This window comes from Dermacentor albipictus, chromosome 7, assembly GCF_038994185.2.
Source record: "Dermacentor albipictus isolate Rhodes 1998 colony chromosome 7, USDA_Dalb.pri_finalv2, whole genome shotgun sequence".
In the NCBI taxonomy this organism is placed as follows: domain Eukaryota; kingdom Metazoa; phylum Arthropoda; class Arachnida; order Ixodida; family Ixodidae; genus Dermacentor; species Dermacentor albipictus.
Window position 1 is genome coordinate 90,985,634 of NC_091827.1, and position 20,762 is coordinate 91,006,395.

The following is a 20,762-nucleotide window of genomic DNA, read 5'->3' on the forward strand; positions in this document are numbered from 1 at the left end:
CCTCGGGGACAATGTTTATTGCTGGCTGGCGGACTCTTTATGGGCGCGGAGGGGCCTTTGTTCTTGCTTTCCTGCTCGCGGGTCGTGCCGGAGCGATAGCGTTTCGCGGCTGCGTGTTTATGTGAACCCGAAAATTGCGGTCCTACGCGACGCTTCTTTCGTCGCCAATGGCATAGTTTCGCACAAAAATTACTAGGGGGAACACGGGCTCAGTTCAGTGATCGTTCATCTACCCCGAGAACGATGGCATCAGTATGTGGGTTTGTCTAGCCTTCGTGTTTGTGGCTTCAAACGTTCTTGCGATGTCGTTTATTACGCTTTGTCTTTCGGAATTAGCGAGCACCCGCAGTTCTTTTTCTATAGACCGCATGGCGGTTAGCCTTCGCGCACGTGCGTAGTTATTTCGAAATGTTGCACGCTCAACGACAGTAATCGCTTGAAAATTATCACTGTTTAAAGTCTCAAAGCCGTTTGAAGCCAGAAGTACGGGTTTTAGGCGAATCCAGGTGCGGCTTATCGTTTCCGGCCATGCGGTTGTGAAGCGCCGTACTGTAGCTCCAATAAATACTTGCGCCAGAGGTTCCTCTACTAACTTTCGCAGAAAACTCTATTGCCGACGGCGGAGCGTGCGCCCCCTGCCGCCGAAATTCCATTTGAGAGCTCACGTGACTTTTCGCGACGCCATTGCGGCGCCGGGCCAGTGCGCATTAAAGGCGGCGCGCTTTTAATCTGCACGTGCAGGAGGATAATTCATTCCGCGTCCGCATTGAGAATGGCGAAACCGCGGCTGCTCGCAGCGAACGAGCGGCCACGCAACAACCACGCACACCGTGGCTGCCTGCGCGTGCGTGCTCTTTTCTCGCCGGTTGATGCCTTGGCCAACGTGGCGTAACCCTTTTCCCAATCGCTCCATCATAAGGGAGCCAGCGCTGGCCAGGGGTTACTCTAATGGTGTAGTTCCATCGATTGTGCAACTACGCTCTTAGGCAAAGTTACACCCTTTGGGGTGTATACCTGCCACGCAACGATAATCGTCATCTGCATTACTTGCGCTTCCTTTCTTGAAAACGCCGCGCCCGCTACTTTCCTGACGGGAATGCTATGTCACGCTGATAACGCGCATGCAGTTCGTTACTGGAAAGTATACCGTGCTCGCCGCGTTAAAGAAAGGAAATGCGGACAGGACAGATTACGATTGTTGTTGTGTGACAAAAGGCTGTAATTTCTTATTAGAGTGTACACTCTAAGTTTATACCCTTTGAGTCGTATCTTGCCACACAACAGTAGAGGTCATCTGTATTGTACGCATTTCCTTTCTTCAACGCTGCGAGCCCGGTACTTCGCAGTAACGAACGGCATGCGCGTTATCAGCATGACTTAGCATGGCTGCCGACAGGAAAGTATAGCGAGCGCAGTGTTTTCAAGAAAGGGAATGCAGGCAAGACAGATGACGATTATCGTTTTGGTACGAGATCGGCCCCAAATTGTGTAAAGTTTTTTTTTTTTTTTTTAGAGTGTAGGTTGCGTGTTACGGCGCTGCTGTTGTGGCAACCGAAGTTTAAGCGCCGGTGGCGCGGAAGGCGTTTTAGTCTGTGACCACAGCACACGTATATCGGCCGTCTTCGCAAAATACGCGCGCGCTGACGTCACAGGAAACACGAAACGTATGTTGAAGCACTTCGTTTCCTATAAGCGGCCACGCGGTTCAAACGGTCGTCGGAATCGTTGAATGCATTTCCGGCGCCGCATTTTTGGCATGATGCGAGCGGTGTCGGCGCGTTCAATTTGTGCTGTGATCGCGGTCTGAATGCTCCCTGTGTCGTTACCGATTAAAGCGGGGATGCTATTCTGGGGCGCGATCCAATAACGGCTCAGAAAGGGAACCGCACGCTTACCCTGGCGCGATTGGTTGGAATCGGCCTTTTGCTGACGAAAGCGCGTGATTGTGACCAATCGCGTGAGGACAAGCGACCGGTTCGTTGTTCCAACCGTGATAAGATCGCGCCCCTGGACAACTGTCCGCAGCATATTGGGAAATCTGCCATCGTGTTAGCTCTCGCTCGCAGGGCTGGCCCGTAGCCTCTCTGATTGGCTAGAATAGCACCACGCCCGCATACCAATCATCTCCATTATTTCGGTCATGTGTGATGCTTTGCTCGTGACCAGCTGCGCGCGCGCGCGCGTTTTTTTTTGTGTGTGTGTGCGTGTGCGTGTGTGCGTGTGCGTGTGCGTGTGCGTGTGTGTGTGTGTGTGTGTGTGTGAAGGGGACAGGGAGGGGCGTATATTACTGTTGCATCTGTCTATCTAGCGTCAGTAATAACATGACGGTAATCGAGCGAGGCTTCGAATAGGGAACTTGCTTTTCTTTGCTGCTGCTCAGGTGCGATGATGCCTGAGCACCGTAATACAAGGTGTAGTGAGAAATAGACAGAGTGACTGCGAAGAGGGAGATGCGCTATTTTCTTCAACCATTTAGGGAGCACGCGACTCGGATAATCGGAGTGCGACGGGTTACCACAGGGAGTAGCCAGACGATTGTACGCAGTGAGTGAGCAGAACCTGAGAGGCGCTTTTGCAAGCCAGTTTCTCACCACCGTCATCACCACATGTGGGAGCGCGAAGGCTTCTCTCCGGCGATCTCCCATGGCCTTTGTCTTGCGTTAACTGACTGCATCTTATAAGCTGGCGAATTGCCTAATTTAGGCATCATCGGCCTGTGTTTATGTCCGCTGCGGCAGGAAGGCCGCTCGCGATGTCCAATTACTGCCACGACCCCCCCCCTCCCCTTCCAAGCCCACCCTCCCCGTCATGCGCTAGCTTATTCTCTGTTGTGCGTGCAAATTTCCCAATTTCATCACACCGGGCTGGTTTATCTGCCGTACTCGACTGCGCCTCCCTTCGCTTGCCACCATTTCTGCAGCACTAATGGCCCAGTCGATTATCTACCCAACTTCATGTCAATTATACAGGATATTGGCCAATCTTTTACAATCCGCGCCTATGTTTTCCTCGTCTCTTAAAGTTACGCCGAACATTTTTTCGATCCCTCGCTCGCTGAGCTGTCCTCCACTTGTTCCCAAGCTTCTTTGTTAGCCTCCAAGTTTCCACCGCTAGTACCGGTAGAATGAAATGTTTGAACACTTTTACGGGTAGCGACAAGTTGCCCGTCATACGCGCAGAAACTGTGAGCGCGTACGCAATGCCTTGTGTAAGCGTTCCCCACTCCTCCTTTTGTGCGGCCCGCGCCGATTTGTGTCGCTCGTCATCCGACAACGTGCTTGCTCTAGAACCTCCATATATTTCGTATTTGAGGGACAGAAAAAAAATAAAAATGATACCCCCCCCCCTTTTTTTTTTCTCTCGCAATTTTGTCCTTATTGTAAGGCGTTACTGTTCATATACAGCTGCTGCCTAAGGTTGATTGTGCGCTCGTTTACCGCTCCCGTCTAGAATTTTTCTTTTTTGTCAGTCGAATCTGTTAATCATTCTCCACTGCCTGTCGCGGTTTCTCTCCTTTGAGGAATAAAATATGGGAAGCTCCGTTCTGGAGTGGCCCAGAATTGAAGCATTCGATGTTGTGTTCCTTCTTCGCCAGGCTCTCTTCTTGGTCGCTGTCACGGAAGTGTTTTGTTCCGCCGTCGAGAAGTTTCCGATTGATTCAATGCGGCTTCCTTCGTCCCCTCCCATCCCCATCCCCCTGTGTTTGCCCCCGCTGTTTCTTTCTTCAGATTTTTTTTATGTTGTTTTCCCACTGACAATACGAATCTCATGTTACTTTCGGAAACCGCCCGGGTATTAGCTATAATTCACCACAATGGGCTTGCGTAATTATCCACGGGGAATTCACACTAATATCAAATAAAATGACTATGTACGATAGTTGCCAATGTTTTTATCGTGCAATAATATTGATTTATTTCTGGAATGTTAATAGAATGGAATAGTGCCGCGTATAAAATGACGTCGACCCGCCAGCGCATATAAGGAACCGCTCTCCAAGCTTTCATGCTTTCTTTCTTATTCTTTCTTTCTGAAAGCACACGAGGGCACGGGCTTCTTTATTGCATCGCGGACGGCGCAATTGTCGCGAATGTCCGCCTCGTTTCCGAACGCCATTCTGAATCGATGGCATTGCGAGCGGCATTGTGCGCCTTCGACAACCGCCGGCGTGCAGAAATGTGAACGCTGCGGCAAACACCCGAGACAGTGATCGAGGCCCTGAGAGAGGCAGCTCAGCTGCAAGGGGCGAAGAAGTGGCGAAGGCTGGAGCGCTGCCAAAGGCTGAGCTTCGCCGAAGGTATGTGTAGTATATACGCAGCTGTGTCGCAATTTAGAGGGGCATTGGCGCAACAAAATTGTGTGTGTGTGTGTATATATATATATATATATATATATATATAGACCGTGTAAGCTATGTAAAAAATGACATACTCGGAAGCTTCTTATTGTTGGAAATTATTTTCTGCATGTCTCGGTGTACACAATAGTTTCGATACCCCTATAGAGATGGATTGATGATGAGGTCTGGATGCATTGCACTGTGTCTGCGGTTGCTGTGTTTGTCGCGCGCCGACCGCAGGCAGGACAAAGCGAGCTCAACATAACACTCCCGTTAAGAGGAAGCTTTAGCTCGGGTGCTCCTATCTAAACACATGTAAAAGGAGAATTCGTTTTTCTCGGCAACCACTGCACTAAATTTGACTAGGTTTGCTGCATTTAAAAGAAAAACTTAAAATCTACTGACTGTTGGTTTCGAATTTTTGAGTTAGGCCTTCAATATTTTATAAAAAATTGACAAAAATTGAAAATTTTCAAAAAACGAAACTATCAAGTATACAACTCTGTAACTCAACAAGAAAAAATGATATCGCAATTCTGTAAATTGTATCTGATAGCACATCTAAAGCGGACAAAATTGATATGTTACACTTGAACCTCAAAAAATGTAATAATATGTAATTACAACTTTTGCAGAACCCTCGTAAACAATGTAACAAATTCACGTAAGATGTAAAATGACATACAATATTTGTCCGCTTTGAATGATCTACTGGATGCCGTTTACAGAACCGCGATATCTGTTCTTGATGCAGAGCTATTAGTTTGTAAACTTCATGCTTCTATTTTTTTCAAACTTCTGAATTTTTGAAAATATTTCTAACAAAATGCAAGCCCTAAATCAAAATTCTGCTTCCAACAGTCACTAGAATTTATCTTACTCTCTCAAATGCAACAAATTTCATCAAAATCGGTCCAAGGGTTATCTCAGAAAAACGTTTTTGCGTTTTTACATGTATTTGAATAGGCCGCGTCGGAGTTGGGCCCGAGCTAAAGCTTCCTCTTAATTATTTTTGTTTATGAGCAAAGTCATCGTACTTAGCCTTATTCTTGTTCTACACGTTGCAAGTAAATCTTGCTTACCTTTCGAAACCTTTGCACCCGCTTAGTGCCGACTGTTCTTGTTCATACGAGAAGGTTGGAGGTCGAGTTCCTACAACTTGGAAAATGAGAGGAAGAGCATCTAAAACTTTCGGATGCCTCAACGCTCTCGCGCGACAGCGCGCCTGCTCGCTTGCGCGCACGACGACATTAGAGACTTTTAGCTTGTACGCTATTCCGGTAAACGGGAGCGGTTTGGGCAGATTACCGGATGGTCAGGGCGTAAACGTGAGCGGTGAAGCCGCTTGGTGTTGTAGAGCTCAACCAGACAAACGCATAGCTAAATCTGCAGTAATTCACCATATCCTGCTTCGCCACTCGTGCAAATTTTTGGCAGCGGCGTAATTGTGAACATGATTACGCCACTGTCGAAAATTTACCCCAGCAGCTAAGCAGAATACAGTAATTAGCTCTGTGTTTGTGTGGTTGAGCTTTGCGCCACCAGCTGGCGCCACCGATCGGGCCGCTCACCTTGACGCCCCCGCTAAACCGGAAAACCGCCCGCGTTTGCACGAATACCGGACACGCTAAACGTCCCTATTGGGAAGAAAAGTTGTACCTTCGCATTGTCGCCCCTCTGCGTATCTCTGCCACCTTCGGAATAGCCCTGGATTTTAAGGAACGTTCACGAAATATTCGTTTCACTTTTGCGAACGCCGCGTCTAGACTCACAATGTTGTGAGAACTGCGTTCGCATCACCGGTTTTCTTTATTTGAAAAAGAATCTCGTATACTTGATATTGCGATGGACGCGGCCCCGCAACTCGGTTGTGCGAAAGCCCGCAACCCTTTGCTTCAGCGCTGAAAGTCGCACCGCCAAACCTCAGGCGCGAAACCGGCGAAAAAAATATGGAGCGCGCTTAAACTTAGCCCTTCTGAGTGGAACGCGATAGCATTCAAAGATCCCTGACTGCTTCTTACGCTTCCCGGCAAGTGGAGCGTATGTAAGCTTAATGTTTACCGGGAAACGCTGCCCACCAAGGCGGGCTTTCTGATAGAAACGCGGCCTCTCGCGTGGGCCGCGATGCGGCGGAGGCGAGCGCCATCTGGAGGTGTTGCAAGGAACCTGGCGCGCTGCTCCGTGGCCCCCGAGATGCTCGCGTGCCGTTGCGTGCAAATGGCGGACGCCGTGGCCGGTCAGCGGATGGGTAGAAATGCTGTAAAAGGAGTTTCTTTGAGTTTTCGCGTATTATAATTACGCTTTCTCGTATCGTCAATTACAGTCCGACGCTACCATGTCTGTAGGTTGTGTGTAAGTCGTACTTTACGATTTTTCTAGGTATATTAGCTTGAAAAACTCAACTAGTTCAGTAACTTCCTTTGCGCCACATGAAGGGCCTGCGCATGGCTGGTTCGAAAATCTTTTTGCCGAAACGACGTCCGACACCGGATTATCTGCGACACGGGGCCCTTAACGCTGTCGCGGTAATAGGCAACGAAAGCTATTCGCTTCAAAGAAAAAGAAATCATTCCTGTGTGGAGCGCCCGCAACTTCCATGCATGCCAGCAAACCTGGCACCGCCGCGGAGGTTTTCGTGCCCTGCGTTCTATCGTTGAATGCGTTCCTTTCAGGAGCTAGGTATGCATAGGGAGCGGAGGACGTTTAAACGCGAGCCGACACGGCCTCGCTATCTTGGTTAGTAGTGGCAGGGTTAACTGGGACGACTGCGAGAGAGAGAGACACCGACATTGCTACCGCCTAGTCGCCGTTGCCCTTCTTTCGCTCCCCGTCTTCCTTTTCCGTTCTTTCTTTCTATTTTGCGTTCTTGTACGCCTCCTCAGTCCGGGACAACGGCTACTTCTGGTTTCCGTCTTCGCGACGAGGGCAGTGGAATGGTGAGGGCGTAAAAAAAAAAAAAGAAAGCAGTCGGTTCTGTCCTCTCCCCCCTCTTTCCGTCGTCGCACTTTCGCTTTCCTTTCCGCTCGTTCTCACGCGAGCTTTCGCCGGCCGGCGTTTTTGACCTCATCGGAATCTCCTCCTTTCTGGCTTCGCACTCTCTCCTGCGTGTGTACTTCCTCCCTCCTCTGTAACCTCGCCTCATTGTGTGTCACTCTCTTCAGGCGCGCCGCGCCAGACCTCCTCGCTTTCTTTCTTCCCACCCCCTTTTTCTGCATTGTAGGCGCACCATTTGACGCAGTCCGGTTTCGCGTCGTCTGCTCTGGCAGCGGAGGCAGCTCGATCCCACTCAATCGCGTCGTCTGCTCGAGGCCAGCTGGTTCGAGCGAGTTGTCCGCGTTCTGCGGTGCCTTCGCGTAACCTCGTCCCCGCCGTGCGCTCATCACACGCGCGGCGCGTGCACTGCCTGTTGGCCCGGCACTTCCACTGTACTTCGCCATTTCTGCTGCCACTCGCAAGGACGTCGCTAACAACGGCGACATCAGCGTTACGCGCCTTCTACCGCTTCTCAGACGTCGCCTCAAGTTCGCCACGCAGTGTTATTCCCGTCGTCTGTTGTGTTTTAGCTCCGCCCGTACGTCGTCTGCCTGCGATTGCTGTGTCCTTTGCGGGGTTGCGAGTGCACCAAAGACTCGAGGGGCCTCTTCAAACGTGCAAGTCTGTTCCATTTGCTGAGACCCTGTCTATTGTAAAGTTCGGCCCGCTAGGACTATCGTCACGTCGTCGCATAGAAAGGCGACGCCACTCACCAAACTGTCGATGCGCGTCGTCAGCTACGAGTCGTCCCTGCTACCAACGCCGTCTTTCTCCGGACCAAAGCAGTTATTGAGCGTCCCCGTTCAAGAACTCTGAAGCCGATATAGGAGTCGACAAAAGCGGGTCCTGCTCGCGTCGGTGCCCGCCTCGTTGTGTACGGTTTCTCCGCATATCGCACCGGCGCATGTCACGACACCGCCAGCGGAGAGGCAAAAAGAAAGAAGACCCGAGCCAGCTGTGCACGTTCCGCGCATTGCTTCTTCCTCTTTTCGCCCCCTCCCCCCCCCCCCCCAAACATCTTCGGTACCGCCGTGTGTGCGTTTGCATCGAAGTGGCGCGTGCTTCGACTTGTGTCTCCGTCCCGTTGCTTGGCTTCGCTTCGTCTTCGCTGAGGCTGCAACCGGCGTTCGACCGGAACCATTGTTTGTGTTGTTCGCGTGGGCGGTGAGGAAAGAGGCTGCCCGACGACGACCCACACACGCCGTGTTGTCTCGCCTGTGCATCGGCGGCTGGGAGATCGCAAAGGAGCGAGAGCGTGCCCGACTCGTCTCTCTCGGCTCGCTGCAGTCGTCGCCCGGGTGTAGTGGAGATGATTACTCACGGCATGAACAGGATGTACGCCAAGCGGGTACGTACGGCACCGATTGTTACATTTCACGCATCGCCGCTGACGCATCTGTACGCTTCCTAAGCGGCCCGCGCATTGCCGTGTCGTCTGGTATTCTGCTGCACGATACCAGACGTCTGCTATGCGGCGGGCGTAAAGGTATTCGCTGGCGTAGTGAGCTTTTTATTTTTTTCATCTGGGAGATGCGCTTTCGCCGGCACTTGCCGGTGAGCCGTCGGCTGCGGTTTGGCCTAACGCGTTGATATATGCTTTCCTGGGTGTTTGTTTTACCGAGCTCATGCTGCCCGTCGGTGCTTCGGGAGGGGGGCAGCGGCCAAGGGTGCTGTGTAAACAGGCTCCTGACCAGCGGTCGGGGAGAGTCAATAATTTTGCAAAACTGAATAAATAGCGGCGGTAAGGCGCACGGCGGCGCACTTTAAGGTTATGAGGGGAAACGTTAATAACGGCGTTTCGTCTGACTTCTCAAGCTTGGCAGGCTCTCGCCTAACGTTGAAATCAACGGATCCTTTCCTAACGTATACGCACCGTGAGAAGAAAAATCCATCGCAGATGTATGCCAGTCTGAGCAACTGCTACATCAGGGACAGCGAAGCTGTGACGATTAAGCTACTTCTCACGCTATTCACAAGCACTGGGCGTCTGTTTGTGGCTCGTTCTCGTGATGATTCATCAACGACGCCTCCTGCGCATTCCGACCCTAGGTTCTCACCGACGGCGGCAGGCTGTTGCTGAACTTGTGATTGGCTGGGCTGGGATACTCGTCAGGAGAGCCAGTCAGCACTTAAGCAGCAGACGAAATGGACATGTCCACTAGGCAGGCACAGAATACCCCCCTCCCCTCCCAGTGTCGTTGTATGGCAAGGCCGCCTGCGTGGAAGCCCCGAAGCGGTCGTATGACCTGGTGCCGTGGGCCGCTACCTTGTACGCGTTCGAAAAGCCGACGTTCGGTTTCGCCTCGCGCGATTGGCTGAGATTGGCCGCGATGTCGGCACGCCGTGGACAGTCGCGTGAGGCGTAGTCGAATGTCGGATTTTCGAACGCGTACAAGGTAGCGGACCGCAGGGCTGGCAGCTGACGGTATTCGAGATAAAAAAATTGCTGTAAGAAGCATAATTTCGATGTAGGACCTCTTTGTAACAGAAAAAATGTTGAAATGCGGTACGCAATTTGTTAGTATACACCAAAAACAGATATCGACGATCTGTTAACTCCATTTGGGAGAGCTTCTAAAGCGGTCAAATTCCACGTAGAGCTTAATACTGCGCGATGTTGTTACAATACTTAGAGTATCGCAGAACTCGCACTCCCAAATGCCGTGCTTGAGAACGGTGCGTAAATAGATCCGTTTTAATGGTCCGCTTTATGTGCAGTGCGGACACAAAAACGGCTGTCTCGCGTCTGCTGCTTCTTGGGGCAGCCGTTGACGCAGTGATCACGCTGTTGAGCCTCAGTTCCTCGAGAGCGCAGCAAACAATCGCTTCTGCCGCGACCGCTTCGAGACGCGTGCCAAGAGCACGCGAGGCTTCGGACGTGAACGCCATCGAAACCTGCTGTGGCGGCGGTGACGTAGCGTCAAAACCCACTGGCGCCGTGCAAACGCAGCCTGTGGCCCTGTTGCCCAAAGCCGCGAGCCCGTTCCGCACCGGGTGCGACAGGAGGGGAGGGCGTGCCGTCCTGCGTTTGACAGTTTTGACAGCCTCTGGCGACGCGGACACCGTGTGGCGTTCCAAGCACCACACCGGAATGACTGGCGCGCCATTCCAGGGGAATGCCGTAGCACGTGACCGCCACCTCTCCTTTCGTGGACGGGTGTTTCACGTCCGAAGTAGCGCTGCGCTTGGAGACGCGTACTTGAACGCGTTGGTTAGAATAGCTCCTGTGGTTAAATATTTTGCGGTGCGTTTGATGAATACAGCTATTGTAGCGTATAACTATGGAGTGGACAGCTACCGGGAAAATGCAAGAAAGCTTCGCACAACATTTTCGTGTCAGTACTTCTTTAAAATGTGCAGTTTACAGAATTTGGACATATTTAGCTGAAAACATATATATATATATATATATATATATATATATATATATATATATATATATATATATATATATATATATTTGCAGTTCTGTAGTTTTCAACATTCCTGTGTAAAAAAAATACAACCTAATTAAAGGTTTGCTTGCTACAGTTAACATATTTTTTTGAATGCTACAAACCCACCGCATCAAGTTCGGTGGAAAGGAAAACGATTTCTCCGTTTTCTTTCATTTAGGAAGGGGCTCCCGAGCTGAATTAGAATGCAACCACTGGTATCGCCGTTACTGCTTTCCCTGCTTTGTGTGGCTCCGTGTGATGAATGACAAAGAAACGCTCTGTGCGTTTCACGGAACTTGTAGTCGAATTTCGCGCTTATCTGAGTTGCCGTTAGCCTGCATGCGCGTACTGCCACACGAGAAAAATTTTATATGTGCTAGCTAATGGCAAAGTAGATGCATACCTGCCTCCTCGATCCCTAAAATTACCGTAAAATTTACGAAATTGGGCTCGTTCTGCGGTTTTACGAATGTTGCGTCAAGTTTTGAGAAGTTTTCCACTTGTTGGTCTCCGCGACCAAGACCTTGGAAGTGTGCTGTTGGTGAAAGGACACCCATGACTGTTTCGAACACGTTCGTTCATACAATCGGCAGTAGCAATTTCCCGGCTGCCGATTTGTTGCCTTTCAAAAACAATTTATTGCCTGTCAGTCTCTGCTCTTCCAGGTTTGGTGCGGCTGCTTGTGGGCCGCGTGTGAAAATATAATACCCATGGTACCCACAACAGGTACGTGCTCGGGACATATTTGAGGGGAAAAAAAATCGGGCCACTCCCCTGTGTCGCGTCCGCGTAGTTCTTACGAATTTTGAATGTCTCGGCTTTGCAGGAATCAGTATCGAAATTAATGATAGGTGGGAGGAGTTTGACCGATATATATGACAGCGGATGCGTTTGTCCCTTCGGACGAAAATTTGTGCGCTGTGAGCTGTGGCGTGACAACAGGTTGAATCCTCGTGCAAAGAATCTTTTTACCTGCGAGTACATTTAGCTTCGCCTAATATGCTTTGTGCCAGCGATTCTTGTCGTGCTATAGCGTTGGTTGCGATGTTCAGTTGGGGATACTTGGAAGGCACGAAAGATGGAGCGCATGATCTGTTGTCTGTTCTGAGCTTAAAAAAAAAAGTAGAAAAAATATTCCCACCCCGTCCGAGCGGTTCCCCCGAGTACAATCTGGTGCCGTGCTTTCTCGCTTGGGCACACGGGCCCCGCTTTGCCAACGCAACGCTGGTCACACGTCAGCTGGTTCGGCGTGGAAGCGTGAAAACATTTCACCCTCGCTCGATGGACGGGCGGGGCGCCCAGCGCATATTGGTTCCGCGTCAACGCATCGATGGGGTTGGGAACGGTGCCAAAAATTTTGACACCGCGCGGGCGGGTGTGAAGGAGGGGGGGGAGTGAAGTGCGGTGGAAATTTGTTCGCGCGATAAGGGTTCGATCAATGACCATCCCGACGTTCCGAGAGATTTTAAGGGCGTTTTCCGGTGGCGTAGCACGCCCTAGATATTAGGGTTGGTTAGTGTGCTCTGAGCCATGCCAGTATCTTTTCCGGGATTTCCAGTTCTAGGAACTGATTTTAACACTGAAATAAAGAGATATGAAGTGCGTAAAATAATGTGTCAGTACTGCTTTAAAGGACAGCAGGTGGTAGAAATTAATCCGGAGACCCCAAACAACGACCCTGATAAGGTATCATTTTAGAACTTTATTCCTGTCAGTTTCGCGGTAATACAGGGTGTCTACCAACCGGGCAAACCGGGAAAACCGGGAATTCTCAGGGATTTTGAGTAGTCTGGAAAAAGTCAGGGAAAACTCAGGGAATTTGGGCCTCTATCAGGGAAAATTAGCGACAATTTTATTGAAAGGGTCGAAAATCGAGGTAATGCTGGCTCGAGTAGCAGACAGGAATCGTAATGAATCGTCTTTGACGTCCTGTCGTTGGCAGGAGGAGTTGCCAGTGTACAGTCAACGAGCGACTTTCCGGATTCCCGATAATTTGGACGGCTTCGCGGCGCCACCTCGTACCCCATAGTGTCAACGTATCAGAACGTGTGGAATTTCCGACGCAAGAACTCTTTGGCGTCCGATTTTCCGGACGTTTTGCCGCGACCGCAGGCCCTAAACGGCATTAATCAAAGGCACCACCGCTGCCGTTTTGATTACTTCGCCGCCTCGAACTGGCACTCTCGCACGCAGATCCGCCGGCACCCGTTGCCGCCACTGCGGCAACGCTAGGCCTAGCTGCTTCGACATTCGCTATGAAGCTTCTTGCCATTGGGTGCCGAACTTTTTATTGAAAGAATTCGCTGCTGTCAGCAATGGCACGGACTGCACCTTTGTGGTCCTCGCGATTGGCTTAGAAACTTGAAAAACACGGTGCGTTGCATAATGCCACTTCGTGAAAGTCAGCTTCGCCTCTGTACAGAAATGTTACTCGGTAAAGCTTACAGAAAATTATTGCAGTGAAGCATAACAAGCGTGGGAAGGGGCTATTGCCACGGAATACAGTATGTATATCTTAATTATACACGCAGGCACCCGGCATTTCCTGTCACAGTACGAGCACAGGTATGCCTAATATGTGTACCGACAGGTTTTCAGAGCGTTTTCGAACGTGCCTGTGGTGGTTTGAGCCCCTAAGGGCAGTAAATGACACGCATTTATTTTTTTCCAACTGGCTGATTTTTCGGACGTTTTCGCGGCCCCTAGGGAGCTCGAAAAATCGGCCGTGGACTGTGCAACTGATCAAGATGCTTCAAATGGCCCTTGGGGCGAACGAGTGGCAGAAGGCGGACAAGAACAGAAGTGATCCTACGCATTGAGGAATAAACGGGAAGGGAAGCTTGTTGCCGCCGTTTTGAAATAGCTTGAGCTCAAAAAGTAAAGTTTTGGCTGATGCCGAGATGCAGGTGTCCCTCATCCAAACCAAAATACACTCTTTGAAGCAGTGCAACACAACACCCGGGCGTCGTGCGCGGGCTGAGAGTATGTCAGGACTGTTGAGGATGACTTACAAGCTGTTGAGAGAGTTGTGACAGAGTTCAGGCCTCATCCCACTGAGGTTGCTATCAGTTGATAGAAATAGCTCATATTAGAAAATATTTGCCTTTGTATGCATCTCCTTTTTATTCGTATTTGATAATGTCCGACCCTATTTGCAATTGTTTTCGAAGACACTTTATTTGCTGTGCATTTTACTAACCCCTGCCTTCTATTCTCTTTTTGAATAACACAAACACTGCTCCTTACTAGTATTCAAATTGGATTAAGTTGCTTTTTTTTTTCATGTGCTTACTAGAGAGTGACAGCATTAGGCGATATGGTTTCAGCCCGTCTTGATATAAAACATAGTTCTGCATCACTCAGGGAAATTTGCAATGGCACTCAGGGAAAACCTGGAAAACTCAGGGAATTTGGAAATGTCAACTTGGTAGACACCCTGTAATAGTTTCATCACCACAGGAAAACATCAAGCTTCAGGTTCCTCTTTTCTTTATTGTGCGCTGATAAGTGTGTCGTCACGGATTTCTTGTGGTCCGGTAAAATAGTTTTGAAACTTGCAAATATTTGGCTCTTATTGGAATAAAACCTAGTTCAACTTCATGAGTTATAACACGCAAACTATAGACGCGAGCGCATGGCCTCGAGATTCATGACGTCACGACGGACTTGCGCGGATGAACTTCATCGTTGACGCCGCCGCTAGCCTTTCGTTTTTCTCTATTTCGGTCTTTCGTGGCTTACGCCAAGCCTCGTCTCACTGTAACGGTGTATGTTATTTTTTCGTTATTCTAGGACAGAAGTTTCGTAATGAAGTTCAAGTATCTTTTTTGTTTTCTCTCTCTCTCTCATCTGATTTAAACAGCGTGACTTCACTCGGTGATCGATGAACGCACGTTAACCGCGCTTTCGCCTCTATGCGCTCGCCGCACAAGTCGGCTCGACGAGGCCGGCCTCCCTGCGATGCCGTCACAAACGCACTTGCAGCGGGAGTCGACGACCGTTCCCGTCTGGCGGGCCTCGGTCAATGGCTGCGCCTTGAGAGCGCCGCACATGCCGTCAGTAGCGGCGCGGCGATGACGGCGAGCTGTCGCCACGTGACTCGCGCGGGCAACCCGGGTGAACCGCTGGTCGCGGCCCGGGAGTAGGAGCCCCGCTTACGGGCCGGGCCGCGCGTCCCCTCCTTCCGTTACTCCGCGACCTGGCAGAGACCCCTCTGCGAGGCCCCGCGGGGGAAGTGAGCGTTTCGGCGAGTACGAAGTTCGGGCAACGTTGAACCAGGCTCCAGGCCAGGCCGGTCCGCAGCTTGGAAAGAACGGCCGCCTGTTATAGCGGTCTTGTACGCGAAACATCCCCTGGCAGGCTCCGGCATCGGTGGTCCCAACAACGTGGACCGCCCTGTTTCCAGCTCTGGTGTCCGCACGTTGCGTCTTTGGTGTCCTGGAAATTTTGGACCGCCCGGTTTATTTATTATAATCCCATGCGCTTTCCTGAGGACTCCGTCTGCGGGTGACGTGTTCCCTCGCGAATGAGCACTTGTTCCGATCCTCGCCTGGTGACAGGGCCGGCCAAATTTGCCGGATTCGGGTGAGACGAAAAGTCCAACCCAGACAGAATCTCCATCGAGCCTTCTGTTGGGCTTTCAGGCCGCAAGCGGTCGTGACATGGCGTTCCTGACAGGAATGTACCGAGCACAGAGTGTGTGATAAGAGGAAGTGTGCGCAACGTTGATAACGATCGTTGTTCAGGGGCAGCAGAAGCCCCAAAATTATGTGATTTTTATGCGAAGCATACTAGCCGCACAACCACGCTCTTCCTTGCTGCGCCGCGCGCGGCCGCGTAGCTACGGTATGACGTCATAACAGCTGCAAAAGCGGAGGCTCAGCTCGTGCGCTCGCCTGCATGAGTTGTTTCTTCGTCTAGCCGAACCAAATATAGCCAAGCAACAGCAGTTCACCAGGCTAAACAGTGGTTCAACAACTAAAATAAAGGCTAGTATGCTTCGCATCCTGGGCTTAACCTTAGCTAAGCCACAGCCATTTTTTTTTTCGGAAGTGTGCTTTAGGCCGCCATCGTAATATTCGCGCTCGCGGCTTGTAACGTTTTAAATGCGTAAGGATTTCTATGCCTACCCAATGAGGAAACCTTTCCGTCCGTCTATTATGTAAGACTAATCTCTCTAAAGAAATTAATGTATAAAACAAATTTTCAGAAGGCGAGTGTATTACACACTGCGATAAGTACCAACTCTCGCAGAAGCTGAATATATTTGAACCATATGAATGTGGTGTACTTGCTGTACGAAACAAATGTGAAAGACGAACAGCTTTTGTGAAGGCTTTGTTGAAAGATATGGTGGTTGTGGAATAAAAGCCAACTGTAGGACCACATGTAGAGCCGAATTCGAGCATTGTAGACGTTAGAAAAAATTCCGGATTTGCGAAGATTGAATGCCAAAACACGCCACATACCCGATGCATTTCGGTGGTCGCGGTAGGCGCCTTCGGTCGGGGCGTTTCTTCAAGCGAAATGCTGCTGACGTCTGAGGGCTCATGCGGGTCGCGTCGCGCAACAGAGACAGATAAGCAGTCAGGAGGTGATAAGGAGAGATGACGGGTCGTCCAGTCTCATCATGGTTGATAATGATTCGATGCGGATGCTTAAGGTGGTAAAGAGCGATAAGGGCTGATAAAGGCCGGAGCAATTCTCAAGGTTAATAAGGGTCGGGTCAAGTCCGATGAGGTTGATAAGGATCGGTAACAGTTGAAAAGAATCGAATATCATGTCCGGTAAAATTAATGAGCGCACATAATTGTTGATAAACATCTGACTGATTGCGATAAGGACGAGATCGACCTATAAGAGTCGATAAGACTCGGATCGGGTGCGATAAGAGTTGACAAGGGTCGGATTTAGTCCGACCGATAAGGGTTGATAAGAGTTTATGCTGGCCCGATGAAGTTGCATAACGTTGTTAATCACACCGCGCTGCGTGGAGATGAAGTTGCACAATGCTTACGCATTGTTCTGTGCGCGTCGCGAATGCACGGCCAGACTTTTCTTTCAAGAGGGAAGCGAGCCTTCCTTACTTTTATGGCTTTCTCTTTCACTGGTCCCCCGCGGACTCCAAGCTGTGCGCGAGAGAAAGGACCCCGCTCCCTCCGTTCGGTTCCTGAAAGTCACCCAGTGACGACGCTTCGGGGTGTCGGCTGTTGTTTCCCGTGCCTGGGGGCGGCGACGGGGATGGAAACCGCAGTTGGAAAAGCGCGGGACGGGCAGACTCGCCCCACCAGCCCTAGAGACCGGACCACTTTTTTACGGGGCTAAAACTGAACGTTTTGTGTATTTTTAACTTGCTTTTTTGACCTTCTCAGTGTAATTAAAGTTTGTTTTAAATGTTCAACTGCGTTCGACCCGTTATCTAGCTGGACAGCGGACGCTTTGATCCCGTCAAGTGCGATCCGCGAGGCCAGCATAGTAAAAAAGTGAAGTAGACTGCCATCGGCCGCCAACTCAACGTCCGCTGCAGTGGAATACGTCGCACGGCAAGACCTCCGGTTTGACCATGACATCCGCCTACTGCAAGGACACGGCATCGCCTACAAGTTGAGCAGCTGACGGCACACAGGGCAACGACAAGGTGGGCTCGTTTCAAATTTCATCGCGCAGCTTAGCAGGCTTCACGGCATACGTCCGCTTTGAGTGAGATACGTCGTGAAGCACGCACGCCAAAATGGATCAGGACAAGCTGACGCCTGAAACGTCTCAAATTATGACAGCAGAGCATAAAGCTTCCACGGCAAATATTCGACCACAAAGAGCAACTACGTTTTCCATGAAAGGTAAAGAAACGTATGAAACGAGTCGCGAAGAGCACTGCCGGAGAATAGACGCTGCCTGGAAGAACGTGGAGACAGCTATTTTCAAAGTGTCATGTGCGAAAGAGGAAGACGTTAACAACGCCGCAACGCAGCTTCGCGCAAGCTATGAGCGCTACGAGCACGTCGCCGCCAGATACTCTACCTTCCTCGCCAAAACGAGCAGATCGGAAACCCAGCAGGAATTAGAACTCCAGAAAGCAATCGACGCAGATCGTTATGTGACTGTAAGCGACAAATTACGTGAGGCTACAGAACGAGAACGCGACCGCTTACAAGAGGTAACGTCGCAGCACTCTCTATCGGCCCACTCAAGCGTTTCTTCGAGGTCACGACGATCGGGCTCGTCAACAATCAGCCTAGCCGCCGTACAAGCACGCGCACAAGCTGAAGCCGTCCGGGCCAGAGCAGAGTTTGGTCGCAGAGAGGCCGCGATGCGTATTGAAAAGGCAAGGATTGAGGCTGAATTGGATATTTTGCAGCATGAAAAAGAAGCGGCAGCTGCAAACGCACAGGCGAATGCGCTCGAGGCAGCCGTGGAGCAGGATGGCGGGGAGCGCATGCGCACGCTCCCTCCTGTGGACCGAACGCTGCAGACTAGGAGTTATATCGATGAGCAGCAAGCCCTACGCAACTCTGCGCTCGTGTTTACTGAGGAGGCCGTTACCAACTCAAGCGACGACGTAAACAATGCTCGCACGTCGCCGAGGGCCAACACAGCCGCGAATAATTCGATGTGTCTGCGAGCTGATGAACGTCCACCTGACTACGATGCTGCCCCTAACAACCCAAGTTGTAAGCATGCTGGAGCTACGAGTCGTCTTATGAACTTACGAGTTGGTCCGCAGCCGCTTGTGCACGCCCCGACACACAACAGTTCAAGCTCAGAGCTAGCCGATGTCCTCAAATTCCTGTGCCGCAAAGACCTTGTTTCAAGCGGTCTTATCAAGTTTGATGATCGACCTGAGAACTTTCGCGCTTGGAAATCATCGTTCAAAGGTGTCGTCAGAGATCTAGGTCTTTCTGCCCAAGAAGAGCTAGACCTCCTCATCAAATGGCTTGGCCCTGAATCGTCAAATCAGGCTCGGAGGTTGAAATCGGTGCACGTGGATGACTTTTCAACGGGCTTGAATGTTGTGTGGAAACGGCTCGACGACGTCTTCGGGCGCCCTGAGGCAATTGAGGATGCACTACTGAAGCGGCTGGAAGACTTCCCGAAGATAGCTTACCGGGAAAATACCAGACTCCAGGAACTTGGCGACCTCCTGCTAGAACTCGAGGCTGCGAAAACTGACCCGTATCTTGCCGGTCTTGGCTATTTGGATACCGCAAGAGGGGTCAACAAAATTGTCTCAAAGTTGCCATCTGGACTTCAAGAAAATTGGATTTCGGCGGGGTCGAAATACAAGAAAGATCACGACACTGCATTTCCACCCTTTTCTTTCTTTAGCAAATTCGTTAGAGATCAGGCCAGCATGAGGAACGACCCGAGTTTCATCTTGCGTGCACAAAATGCGCCGTCTGAATTCAATCAGAGGAAGCAAGACAATGCTACCAAGACCACGCGGCAAAGATCGTCTGTGTCAGCGAGAAAAACAGAAGTGGATCCTGCTTCTGACAAAATTAATCGAGATGCCACTGCTAACGAACAGCAACCGGAATCGAAGGACTTGAAAAGGTGGTGTCCATATCACAAGAAACCTCACCCTTTGGAAAGGTGTCGCGCCTTCCGTGAGAAAACCTTGGAAGAGCGGCAATCTTTCATAAAGAAGCAAGGGATCTGCCTACGATGCTGCTCATCCAAGAACCACATGCAGTGGCAATGTCAGGCAGTTGTGATATGCCTCATATGCGACAGCGCCGACCACGCCACACCGCTTCACCCAGCACCGCCAACCTCAGAGCCGTCAATGGCTAGTGGGTCTGATGACAGTACCACAGATGACTCAGAAAGAAGAGTCACATCTAGGCGGACTGAAGTGGCAAACGCTGACAACAGCACAAGGTCGTGTGCCAAAATCTGCCTCGTAGAGGTCACCCATGAGACTCAGCCTGAGAAGACACTTAGAGCGTACGCGATTCTTGACGATCAGAGTAATCGCTCGTTGGTTAGGCCAGAACTCCTCAACGATTTCGGAGTGAAGGGGACGCCTACGCAATACACGCTCCGCACTTGCTCCGGCAGTACTGAAGTGGTTGGAAGAGTCGCTCATGGTTTTTTCGTGCAGAGCATGTCAGGCGAAGTCGAGTTTCCTCTTCCACCTCTCCTCGAGTGCAAGGCAATTCCAGAAAACAGAGAGGAAATTCCGACACCTGACGCTGCAAGGCACTACCCGCACTTGAAGTCAGTAGCAAATCACATTCCGCCTCTTGAGGAGGCTGGAATACTGCTCCTTCTTGGCCGGGACATCCTAAGAGCTCACAAGGTTCGTCAGACAATCAACGGACCCCACGACGCGCCGTATGCTCAGAAGCTCGACCTCGGATGGGTCATTGTCGGTGACGTTTGCGTTGGTCGAACGCGGAAAACGGGCAGCGTCAACGTGTTCAAGACCCATGTGCTGGACAGTGGGCGACCATCTCTTTTTGAGCCATGCCCAAGACATTTCTTTGTTAGGGAGGCGCCGATTCTCTACTCTGCGGATAAGGTCTCAAAAGATTTACGATTGGCAGCAACATTGGATGACAACCTGGCCCCGAATCTTTTCGAGACAACAGAATTTGACAACCAGCGTGCTCTCTCCATGGAAGACAAGACATTCCTCAAGATAATGAATAGTGAATTCACCCAAGACAAATTAAATAATTGGGTCGCCCCTCTCCCCTTTCGCACACCGAGAAGTCGGCTTCCGAACAACAGAGAACAAGCTCTGTCTCGTCTGCTCTCACTACGGCGTACCCTGCGAAAAAATCCTGAAACAAGGGAACGTTTCGTGAACTTCATGAACGAGCTCTTCATCAAGGGTCATGCGGAGGAAGCTCCACCACTTCACGTGGACGAAGAATGTTGGTATCTGCCCATATTCGGCGTTCACCACCCCCAGAAGCCTGATCAAATCCGAGTCGTGTTTGACTCCA

General features: G+C 50.7%; 1 protein-coding gene across 6 annotated transcripts in view; it reads left to right on the forward strand.

Annotated features, from left to right (window-relative positions):
- The window catches only part of LOC135916780 (acyl-CoA:lysophosphatidylglycerol acyltransferase 1-like), a 151,504-nt gene that overhangs the window by 47,418 nt on the left and 83,324 nt on the right, over window positions 1–20,762 (forward strand). The window contains exon 1 of one of the 6 annotated variants that reach the window (XM_070522446.1): window positions 8,426–8,720. The exons of the other annotated variants lie outside the window; for them this stretch is intronic. Within the exon in view, the coding sequence (XP_070378547.1) occupies window positions 8,682–8,720 (39 nt within the window). The 5' untranslated portion in view covers window positions 8,426–8,681. Of the gene's footprint in view, window positions 1–8,425; window positions 8,721–20,762 lie in introns of those variants that run through there. 6 annotated transcript variants of the gene reach the window in all.